Source organism: Lipophrys pholis, assembly GCF_963383615.2.
Source record: "Lipophrys pholis genome assembly, chromosome: 17".
NCBI classification, from domain to species: domain Eukaryota; kingdom Metazoa; phylum Chordata; class Actinopteri; order Blenniiformes; family Blenniidae; genus Lipophrys; species Lipophrys pholis.
Window position 1 is genome coordinate 22615055 of NC_137643.1, and position 12430 is coordinate 22627484.

Below are 12430 nucleotides of genomic sequence, written 5' to 3' on the forward strand. Positions count from 1 at the left end.
ACAACACCCCTCATCGTCTCGACATAATAATGACGACCAGTTTTGCCAAAAACTCTGAGCTGATCACTGCCTGGCCTCCTGCTGATACAAACACTGAACACAAATATAACCACAACACTTTTGTTTGGGCTCCTATTTTTCATGAGCTGAACTAAAAGATGGAACACTTTTTCTATTTCTCTAAAATATTGTTGACAAATCTGTCTAAATCTGTGTTAGTGAGCGCTTCTCCTTTGCCGAGATAATCCCTCCCACCTCACGGGTTCGGCACATCAAGATGCTGATTAGACAGCATGAATACTGCACAGGTGAACCTTAGGGTGGCCACAATAAAAGGTCACTCTGAAATGGGCAGTTTTGCCACCACCATTTGCCTCACGCAGCGCAGCACATCTCCTTCGCATAGAGTTGATCAGGTTGTTGATTGTGGCCTGTGGAATGTTGGTCCACTCCTCTACAATGGCTGTGTGAAGTTGCTGGATATTGGTAGGAAGTGGAACACGCTGTCATATACGCAGATCCAGAGCATCCCAAACATGCTCAATGAGTGACATGTCCGGTGAGTATGCTGGCCATGGAGGAACTGGGATGTTTGCAGCTTCCAGGAATTGTGTACAGATCAACATGGGGCTCTGCTGTATCATGCTGCAACATGAGGTGATGGTCGTGGATGAATGGCACAACAATGAGCCTCAGGATCTCGCCACGGTATCTCTGTGCATTCAAAATGCCATCAATGAAATGCACCTGTGTTTGTTGTCCATAACATACGCCTGCCCATATCATAACCACACCACCACCATGGGCCACATGTTTTGAAGGAGAGTGCAATTGGCATGCTGGTGTATGTTATGGACAACGAACAAATAAAGTCTTTCATTGATTGATTGATTAATTTAAAAAAGGGGGGGCTGATTGCAATGTTAGGGTTTATTGATGACGATGGTTGGTTCCAATTATTTTGTGTCACCTGAACGCACCGTTAGGGCGGGTTGGCCTGTGATTGGCTGAGAGTGTAGAAGGGGGCGGGGTCAGGTGAGCGTGCAGTGTCTGAATGCGCTGTGTGTGTCTGTGTCCGTTTGGCGGAGAACTGAGGAGCACCCAGTTCTGTTTAATAACAAAGCGGCTTTGCAGACAAGAAACTCGTCTTGCGTGAGGCTACAATAGTAACGCACACTGACTAAGTAACTTTAATCTGATTACTGGTTTGGAAATAGTAACGCGTTGAGATTACTCATTACTGAAAACATTGGTCATACGAGAGTAACGCGTTACTAGTTAACGCGTTATCGGCATCTCTGGTGTTTATTGTAGATTTACCTGTCTTGAATAAGAAAATGTTTGACATTTGAAATAAAAGCAAATCAGTTGTACTGCATGCACAGAGTTCATTGCATTCAAAGGTTCTCATCGGCTCCACACCAATTGGTGAAGGATGTACGTCTGGATAATAAATGTAAAAAACAAGTAATTCAAATTGAAATGCTTAATATTTGTGTCATCATTAGATCCTGTTTGGACATTTTCTAACCTAAGAAGTAACGAGAAACTCAGAAGTCATAAATAAAGACTTGTCAACTCGGGAAATAAATACAACACAACGACACAACATACTGGTGAATCTCAGAAACTAGCAGTAGCAAACAAGATGAGGAGAATAATGGACAATACAATAGGAAATTAGCGTGTGTGTCACATATTGCATGATGTTGAAGCTTCGGCCCCGTTTACACGGCAACGAATTCGAGTGTATCCGCAAAACTTTTTTACACGGCACCAGTTTGCGGATGCACCGTATCCACAAAGTTTTTAATCCGGCTCCCAAGGTGGAAAGATTCATCCACCGAGCTAATCCCTCTTGCGGAGACTGATGGAGGCTACAGAGCCTGTTACTGCGCATGCACATCTCTCCCCCTCCCTCCTGCTCATTCAGGTGTAAACAAAACATGGCCGTCCCGTAGTGGTACGACCCGTAGTGGTACGACCCGCGGTCCATATTCTAGTTTTATCCTCCAGATCAGTAGTTTAATAGTTGAGACTCTCCCTGATAGCATCCGATGTGTCATCAGTCCATGCGGATGTCGGGTTCTCTCCATTTTCTTCACGTTTATAGTGTCTTGTTCTCTGCACACACGTCTGTGTAGTTTCATTACAAAATCAAGCAACAGCGCCCTCCAGTAGCCCGGCATACTAACTACATCGTCGTCTCTGTGTCCGCTGCTGCAGTGTAAACGCACTCCTTTTCAGTGGATTAGGTGTCGTCACGTGAAACGTTGTCGTGTAAACAGGGCCTAAATCACACCTGAACACTTCAGAGAGTGTTGACAGATGTAAGTTGATGTATGTAAAGAAAGCAGCAGTACCTTCAAAGCAAACAGTCATTTTTGAGACATTTTTGGTGCGTTGACAGATCAAACTGAATCTTTGAATGAATGAGTAGAACACAGAAATCCAAACCTCAAAACGGAGCAGTGTGATGAAAGCGATTAACTATTTGTAACAACTGAGCATTTTCACATGACCTCAAGGCATTATTTCATCTTTAAATTATGCTGTCTGATCTCATTTCACGTCTACGAGAAAGCCACTATTACTGAGCTCGCTAAGGTGAATGGAAATCAAACGGCTGCAGTGACCTACGAGTTGAGTGGTTAAATCAGGGTGGATCTGAACTGGGCCGTGAGCCGCTGGTTTGAATTTTCATCAAAGGGCACCTTATCTGTATTCACTGCTCCTATTCACCTTCCTGGCTGAATCCACTTTAACTGCACATCTGAGTCCAAGGTATTTTAATGAGACAATTGTCACGTGTTCAAGAGATCTCGACACATATTGAACACACTTTTCTTTTATGCAACCTCGAAAACGTATATTAATCATCATATCATTAACATATCAATAAGGGTTTCTGTATGTATAACATATGTACACTTAACTTGTCACAGGTGTTACAGATGAAGCCGTTTTGTTAAATATTTTTGTGATTTTTTTTTCTTGATTTTTGTGTCTTTGTATTAACTTTATTAATTTTGGGGGGATAAATCCAGATTAATCACAATTTTCTTTCAAAAACTAAAATTCTGTCAAACTGAATTTGAAGATTAAAATTGTAGTGAATTATAGATTGATGTCTCATTAATGTAGTTCTCATATTGAAATAATGATAAATTAGTGGCATAAGATGCAGCGATAGTTGATCGTAAATTTGAAAGCTCGCCTAACAGATACTGAAAAACGCTCTGTCCCACTTTAAATGTTCCCCATTATCGTTGCAATCAATTCCGTTCTGACAATGTGCATTTAATAAAAGTTTTACACTTCAATTATTTCATTTCAGCATATCTTCTTGACATTTAAATCATGCTGGTAAGATGCACTTTGGTTCTTACCTGATCTCTCACTCTACAGTCACTAATGACCACCAAAGGAGCTCAAAACTAAGCTTCGCCTTACATTCATATACAACCATCTGCAGGACAGAACCGAGCGGAGTGGCTAGAGCATCCTTAACAGGAAAGAGTAAATTGGTTGTGCGTAATCAGCGTGGGGGAGCCCCTCTCAGCAAGTGAACAGATAGATATTTGCCTCCTTTCCCAGTACAATTGTGTATGGACAAACTATTCCTGTGAACACAAGAGGCCGACTGGAAGAGAAGTTGCTCCCTCTACAGTACGACCAGAGCTACAGCAGGGCCGCACAGCTCACAGGAATCTCAGGAATGTAAAACCACAGCTTTCTGATAATCAGGACAAACACTCCTAAACCTCCCTGTGAAATAAACACATGACAACCCTCTGACACCTTCTGAGTCACCCGCAGCACTGAGATCCGTCCAGCTCGTTTCCAAAGAGTGGCAGCAGGTGGAGACAAAGGCATTTCGTCACCCTTGACATGAGACCATAAAGACGGCTACCTGATGACTCAGGGACGTTTCACCCCAATACGTCATTGAGACAGCCGCATACATAAATAGATTATGTGAGTGTTGCTCAATAGCAGCAACATCTCGTAGACGCTTTGGTTTGAGAACGGAGCTTTGGAGGAAGTCCAGTTTATTTTTACTGGCCTGGCCACACCGGGACGGGCAGGGATGAGGAGATCAAGCCTCTCTAATCTGTCCCTGCGACGGCTCAGTTATCGGTAAGCCCCTGTGGACCAGCGCCCTGCCCTGTCCACGAATATTCATCTTGTATCCAACAACAAAGAAAACACATTTACTCACGGATATGGTCAGACTGCACGGCCATCCCAGGTGTGTCTCAACTACGCTACCGTGACTGGAAACCGATGCTGCCGAGGGCCCACGGGAGTGCACAGGTGAAATTCAAGTGATCGGGGTCAGTGGCGATACTCAGACAAAGCCATGTGAGAGAAACTGGCTGCTCTGCTAACCTGAGGGTGTGTCCTGGGAGTTCAGGGCCAATTGCATGGCAGCAATGGCAAACGGTGTGACGCGTCACACGGCCAACCCCCTAAACAAACGTCTCCAGGACACCGAGTCAAGTCACTACTTCCCTAATGGTATCTTTACTACCTTTTTATAAGAAGACATATAGACACAACAGAGCAGATTCATTGGCTAATGAAGCCACTTTCTATTAGAATGCACAAAAAAAGAGAAAAGCCCTTTGAATCTCCACTATAAGACAAAGATTTGCGAAGAAAGATAAGATCTTGACTGATTGAGAGCACGGTTTTCTTTCCCAACAATGACTCTGTGCTCCTTGGTTCAATCTCAAGACTCAAGACAGAGACGTCAAACACATTTTAGTTCAGGCTCCACATACAGCCAATGTCATCCTGAGTGGGCCGGACCAGTAAAATAGTGCCACAATAACCACTTCACAGTTGTTGTGTCGCAGAGTATACATCATGAAAATGTCTATATTTACACAAAACCAAACAGTTGCGACAGAAAATGACGGCAATCTCAACATAAAGCCAAATTTAATAAGACCTTCTGGTGCAAAATAGAGTGAACCATCAAAAAAAGACTTCTCCTGTCGCTGTTGCATTAAGAACGTTTTTACAAACTCACCCCGACAGCTTTAACCTCAAACCCCAGTTATTTGACAACAGAAACCGATTTCTCTATGTATGCATGAATAACACAGTAACTGCAGCCCCACAGGATGACGGTCGCTCCACCATGTTTTACCATAAGCAGGATGGGATTTGACACATGTACACAAACTGAATGTGTATAATTGTATATTGATCGTCTGTGATGCTTTCAGCAAGATCTCGTTATTAGTTTTTTGAAAATAACACTGAAAACAATCGTCCATTGTTATGTTCAGTAGATTATTCATTTAATGTGAAATTAGAGTCATTATGAACTCGAAGGATATTGTCTTTCTTTTAAAACTATTTTTTATTGGATATATTTCGTTATATCCCTTTTATTTTCTTCAAAAAGTTTTTCAATTTTATTTGTCGATACTCACGAAAAGCACTTTAAATTGCCTCATTGCTGAAAAAATAAAGTTGCTTTTCCTTATTAAAAGTGCTTTTTTGCATCGTTTTGTAACTCTTGCAGCCTCCTGATTAGATTTTCTGCAAAAAGCACTCTTTCATTTGCAGCATTATGACTATATTGTAAGATGTGTACTTCAATATTAGGGGCGAGGGCAATTCCAGCCCCCATAAACCTTCATAGACGATTTAAAAAAAAAAAAAAAACATTTTCTTACCAGGATTTTCCATCATCGTGTCCAAAACTCAGCACTCAGCAACTCCTGAAACAAACACAAAGAAATAATCTGTATACACAGAGCATCCAATAATTGCATTAGAGGAGCTTATTAGAGATCTTGCTGCTCCTAATAAAAAAGTCTAGCTTTTTAAATTATAGAATATACAATTAAAAAAAATTAAATAAATAAATACATAAGGAGACGTCAAATAAGTTTCTCCAGACAGCGAATCGGCTTCATTTTCTGTTATTAACTACTAAATCAATGAAAGACTCTCAGGGCACTTCAGCAGATTAAATGTTCTCTGCAGCTAATGAGGAGCAGATTGGCATTTAAATAAAAATACTTTTTTTTTTTCTTTTTCTTTTTCCACAAATGAACTTAATCGTGCTTTGATTAACTGAACCGCTAACAAAAAATCCATTTGAGACAAAATAAAGCCAATCAACTCGTCTCGTTTGTTGCAGAAGAACCCGGCGACAAAGGCAGGGGAACAGAGAGAAGAGAACCGTGCGCTCTGACGAATGAAAACCTTTTGGTTCCGACTGCCTCTGCTTTGCATAACAGAGCGCACACACACACACACACACACACAGCTTCGTGACCACATCTGGCAATAAGTAGCTCGTGACAACTGCTACTGTGTGACAGGAGGAGACAATGGACTGCGGAGCAAAAGTCCTTGAGGAGCCAAACAGAGGTCTGTTGATTCGAAGGGAGTGTGCAGACTTTCATGACTTACAAGGTCATTTTCAAATTACCCTGTCAAACAATCAGCTGTTATGTGTAGAAGAGACTCGCGTGAAAAAACAAATACGATAACCTCCAAAGCTCTGGGAACTTCCTTTATTACTGGTATTTAGACGTCACGTCAACAATCCTGCGTCGTCTCGTCCTGCTGAAGGACGACAGAAACATGGTGCACAAGCACCACTGGTGTGTTCCTGACGCGTTCCTCAAATTAACCAAAACGATATAGACGACGGCGACACGCGCCTAAAACCTGGACATCAACATCCCTGCGAAGGCCCCGGCCACACAATGTCTTCAAGAGAGAACACAACACCTGCGTAGTGTTTTGGTTGTCCGGTTACACTGAGGCGCTGCTCGGAGCCACTGAAAATGATCATTTTTGAAAATGGCTGCCAAGGTGACACTTTTCAAACGGAAACGTGGGGAGAAGCACACTTTCGAGAGTCGCTCGAGACTCACCCGGAGTAGCAACGGAACACCGTTGTCTGTCCATCCAAATCTCTGTCTCCCCGCCATTGTCAAAGCATAGAGCGCATTGTTCTTTGCGTGCATTTCTAACCGACACCGCTGACTCCGGGCTTGGCGGGCGAACCACATCGTTTCTGACGTTCCCATGTAAATGGACAATGTTTTCACAATGTTGCTGCGTAAACCCTAAACCTGAGAAACAAAAATGCAAAAACGATGCCAATTCTTTTGAAACGTTGTTGTGTAAATGTGGTATAGAAAAAAAAAAATATATATATATATATATATATATATATATATATTTATATATAAGCAATCGTATGTTTGTTGTGTATGTATGTTGACAATTTGAAAGATACTGGAAAAACAGGCCTTTCAGAATTAATCAGTCATCTCTCTTGGGTAAAGAACGTTTGTATAATATTGTATTGTCATATAAGTGGCCTAAATCCCACTGCTGCCATAAAACTTTGTACCGCCGGGTGAAACAGGCCTGCCTTCATAGGGAGCTCGGATCTGCTCCAGGGCCTCATGACCCTGATCTGGAAACAGAAACAGGAGATAGATGATCTGCAGTAAAGACTGTTTGACCAGAGGCTATAATGGAAAATCCTTTAGGTCAAAAAATGATTTTAGGGATTAGCTTTCGAAGTGTCGAATGAAATATTACAGATCTCACTGTTATGAATAAAAAGATGTTTGTATTGGTAATTGGCTGATGATTTTAAGAGTAAACATCTTGGTAGAGTTGCCTCGCTTCAAGAGCCGTTGTGCTTCTTAAGTATTTCACTGCAGTTGTTTTATTTATGACGGTTACTGTCAAAGTCTTTCACTCAGAAGTGATAAGCCACAACATTATGACCACGAATCATCTCTTATCATGGCACCTCATAGAAGGCGGAACACGTCACTGTCAGTGAGCGTTATGTCCTCAGATGTGGCGCGTTAGTAAGTATAAGGGATTGGGAAAATCAAATTGTGATGGGAAATACACACAGAAGAGATCGTTCCAATTGTTTGTGCTGCAAATGGTGTAAAAGGTCTGAACAGTTTAGTGGATTCGACTGGGAAAGCTGCAGCGATGAGATTGAGAAACGTGCCAAGTAGCAATAGAAACCGATATCCCACCGACTTAATTCAACACATTTTAGACGGTTTTTTCTTCTTCTTTTTTGTCAATAACACAAATCTCCTTCCAAACAGTCAAAGCTCAAAGTCAAACTCATTTCGGTTTGAGTCACGCAGACAGCCCCGAGCCTGTCAACCCATAAATTATGACAAGGGCAGGACAATAAAGTAATATTTAAACTTCACATCACCGCAACTTAACCACAACGACAAGAGCACAAGCAAAGATCCTTCGATGTCCTTAACAGAGACTAAAGATAAAGCCAAAAAGAGCAGAATGTGATTAGAAAACTGTTTTTTTTGCCCATGTGTGGATGAGTTGAGGGCTTTTTCTTTCCGTGTGCCGAGACGCCACCACATTCTGTGGAGGTTTCACGCAGCTCCAGCAGCTGTCGAGTTTTTCACGGGACGTGTTCGGATGTGTCGGACAAATTTTTTGAAAAGTCCAGGAAGCAGAGCGCGCCCAATACGGGAAAAAAATAAATTGACCCGATGCTGAAAATCCACAGTGCATTAACCTGCCACATGTTAATCCACCTCTTCCTCCAACATCGTGTTCTTTGACCTTTTGATTCCTCTCCGTTCACTGCAGACATCGTTTTCATGCGAACGCATCAGACCATCAATAACACAATTAAAATGTTTAAACACATTTTTAAAAAAAATGCTACAAAGCAGAGAAATGTCCCATATTTTTCAGAACCTCACCTTTAAAGACCAGTTGCAAATCAATGATTTTTACATTTTCACAATTTGCTTGGTGGTTGCTGTCGGTTTTGGCCCACAGACCTGGTGTTGGACACCCCAGGTTTAAATACTTTTAAAAAGCACTAAAAGTCATCGCTACAATATCATTTCAATAACGCCATGACAGTATTTTATTTTGGTATTTGACGAGAAAGACGCCGCACAGTAGCACCGAGTGTTTGCCAACACAAAGAGTCTAAAGTAAATTACATGTCGAAGTTCTTTGTACTTCTCTCAAATCAGCCTTCAAACTAAAAAGAAAAACTTGGATTGAGATAGCCATCTTGTTTATCATTTTATCATTAAGATTAAGAAGTACGGGCTTCAAATTTGTTTAAATTCAACGATAAAAGTTGATGACAACAGCAGCAAAATGAAGCTCTGCGTGCAGTCATCTCAATAATACTCACTGCAGCTGCAATAATGGCTGTAGTTACAAAATACAGAGGCGAATTTATACTCTCCTGATGTAGGGCTGGTGATTTTGTTTTCTGACTTTTAATAAACCGTATATCGTGCTGGTTTCATGAAGACAAGAGGGATTTCTTTACCAGCCTCGTCGGCTCCAATTTCATTCCGTGAATCGGCAGAATCGGCTTTCCCTCCTCGCAGCTGGTCTATGAAATACCAAAAGGCAGGCAGGTAGATGTTATCTCCAAATGAGGCGTGTTTACCAAGCCAAAGTCCAGACTGAAACGCTCTCCGCATATAAACCTATTGTGTCTCATTTAAAAAGGAGTTGAATTAAACGGCTTTCAACAGCGCGAGCAGGGTTTAGCTGCTAACTCACAAACGTCAACGTCCTGCAGGTGAAGGTGAAGGGGGAAGAGGGGGTGACGAAGCGGACTGAGGCGGTGTTTCCTTCAAACCGCAGCTCTGTTTTTCGATTGGTTGGAGTGGGCGGGTGCGGTAAGGAGGGGACGCCCTCGCTGCGATATCAGAGCTGAACTTTGGAATGTCAAAAGTCTCTCTTGAAAGCGAGAGAGCGAGCTGGTACGACCCGACTCATGAGGCTCCACTTCATTTCCTGCCGGCTTACCTTGACTGAAAACCATTGATCACGAATGGAGACTGTAGGCCGACGCCTTCCTCTGGTTCCAGCAGGATTCCTTCGCAGCAGAGTGATTGCTCCTGTGAAAAACACAAACATGCAAGCACATGAATGACGATGACACACCGTCAACTTCCTTTTCGCGCCTGCCGAGTGAGCTTGTGGTTGGTTTGCACCGTCTGCTAGGACAAGCAGTCGATCCTTCAACAATCCCCACAAATACATGGAGAAAATGAGTGTTTTACCCTTTAAAAACAAACGACTTGAGCTTTAAAGTGGAGCAGGAGCCGGCAGGAGGCTGAACCCTTCCCAGTGCAATCTGGTTCAGTCCGACTGGTCCGACGGGTCGGCGGCTGTAATGTACACACGAGACGTAACGCTGTGCAGTCGAAGCACAGTCACGCCTGCAGTGTCGGTCGCTTCTAATGTTTTACTTCTTTCACAGACGGATCAGATACCCGTCATCCTGGGGTCTTCACAGGACTTTTCTTTTTTTTTTTTTTTACATTTATCTCCAATAAAGTCAAGATCATTACATGCCGGACGGTACGGTGAGGCAAAACCAGCTGTGTTTCGCGGTCCCACTCCGGAGAGTGCGGTAAAACTGTAGGCGGGGCTGTGAACGACGCGGGGATGTAACGTCATTACGCCACAAGAGTGGCACGAAGGAGGCGGGAGCCACAGTTACACAGCCGTCATTTTCCCGAAGGGCAAGTGCTCAAACTCCTTAATGTCAAGCCCTGCACACCGTCCACACTGCTGGTTCTAAAAAGCCTGATCTCCCGCATATATGCGCCAACTGATTAATATTCTAGCGACGATGGGGGGGGGGGGGGGGGGGGGGGGGTGCTTGAGGCTCCCAGTGTGTTTTGTTCAGTGGGTATCGAGTCCAAATGGCTCTTTGAGTGTCGGAGGTCGCCGACCCCTGGTCTACACTATGCAATAAAATATTGTGCTCCACTTTACTCTAACAGAATCGGCTGTGAGTGGCGACGACTTATAATAATAAAAAAAAAAAGTCACACCCACAACAAAGTTCACAGAGGATCAAAACAAAACAGGAGCGTAGAGCGAACGTCAATCTGAAGTGCAGAGCTACAGTTATTTATTGTTTTCATAATTTTGATGTCAAGCAAGAGCTTGAGTGGAACGAGTGAATGAGTTCTTCTCATGAATAAACATAATTGAGGCTGGTGACAGTTATAAACACATCATCTTCGCTGGTCCAATTTGTTCTGAGTGTGTACGGTTATCAACACGCACAGAAATGTAAATATAATTTTACTTTCATCGTTCCGTGATTGTTAAAAGTTCTCGTCAATCAATCAGCTCCTCCAGCAGCCATGAGTGTCTGGTCATTTTGCATACGCTCATCGCATCATTGACATTTTTACTACAACCGTACACAAAAACACAGCTGTTATACTTTGATGTGTAAACTTTGTAATGACTCAGACTCACATTCCTGTTTACGCAACGATTACAGGTGAAGACTGCAGGGTTTCGTTGCATTTTCGCCGTTTGTTTAAACAACAATAGCGTAGTAAGTCACCGACTTATTACACAGACTGCAGTGCAGCATTATCCTTTGCATAAATAGCCAAAATCTTTGATTTACATACTTGAGTAATAAAAAAAAACAGACGGGGCTCTTCAAACAGAAATCTCTCCGGGTGAGCGAACTTGCAGTTTTCCGTCCCTCCAGCCGAAGCTCCTCTGGTATTTCAACTGTCAAATCTCTATCCTGTTGATACTTGATGAAGATGTGTCTCATTGTCCATTGGCCGTAAAGCCTTGTACAGTTTTCCTACGGTATTTTTATTATTTATTTATTTATTATGTAAAGAAAACAAGTTTTTGAAAACTTGGATGAAACCCCATTTCAACTCTCGCTCAGGGCCTCTTCACCCCCCTCGGCTTCCTCACCCCAGACCCCGGAGGTCCAGGTGAGCTCCAAAAGCCACTCAGATCTCTGTGTGGAGGAACCGGGAATCAGAACCGAACTTTCTCGTCGGAACCCTCCTTTTCTCTCTCGTTCATTGACGCAGACTCTGCGCACGCGTCCCGTCGCCGCTCATGATTAGATAAACGCTCACACACGCAGACAGGTAGCAACCAAACTGCTGCATTTTGCCGTCGTACCTCCGTATGGTCACCAGAGTTTAACTACTAGTTCTAGACATCCAGTTAAAACTAGAGCGTCTTTCCATTGCTACAGCAACCGCTCTACGTCGGTGAAATATGACCTCCATTTTGGCTCTGTGACTTTGGTATTAGCTATTTCCAGATTCTCTGGTAGTGCCCCCTTTATTATTAATGAATAAATAACAAGTTTATTCAAATTAATAATTTTTCATTAATAAATTATTTTTGATAATTCATTAACTTTAAGTAGTTAATCAATTACTTAGGAGTTGTTAATGAGTAAATGACAGTTTACTGCCATTAATAATAAAAAAAGTTCATAAAATTACTTCCAGTGATTTATTACTTTAGGTAATCTATTACTCACATTAACTTAATGCTTATAACCAACCATAAATCCCAACAGGAGCAAAGATAATCTATTGCACAACCAAGGCACATC

General features: G+C 42.4%; 1 protein-coding gene across 4 annotated transcripts in view; it reads right to left on the reverse strand.

The window, feature by feature from the left end:
- phactr4a (phosphatase and actin regulator 4a) overlaps nucleotides 1-12430 on the reverse strand; it is a 50326-nt gene that overhangs the window by 31155 nt on the left and 6741 nt on the right. For 3 of the 4 annotated variants that reach the window (XM_080485037.1, XM_080485035.1, XM_080485034.1), the window contains 2 exons: nucleotides 9832-9923; nucleotides 5694-5738 (listed from right to left, as the gene is read on the reverse strand). In XM_080485037.1, coding sequence (XP_080341163.1) covers nucleotides 5694-5709 — 16 coding nt within the window. In that variant the 5' untranslated portion in view covers nucleotides 5710-5738; nucleotides 9832-9923. Of the gene's footprint in view, nucleotides 1-5693; nucleotides 5739-9831; nucleotides 9924-10088; nucleotides 10439-12430 lie in introns of those variants that run through there. The other variant, XM_080485036.1, reaches the window with a different exon arrangement.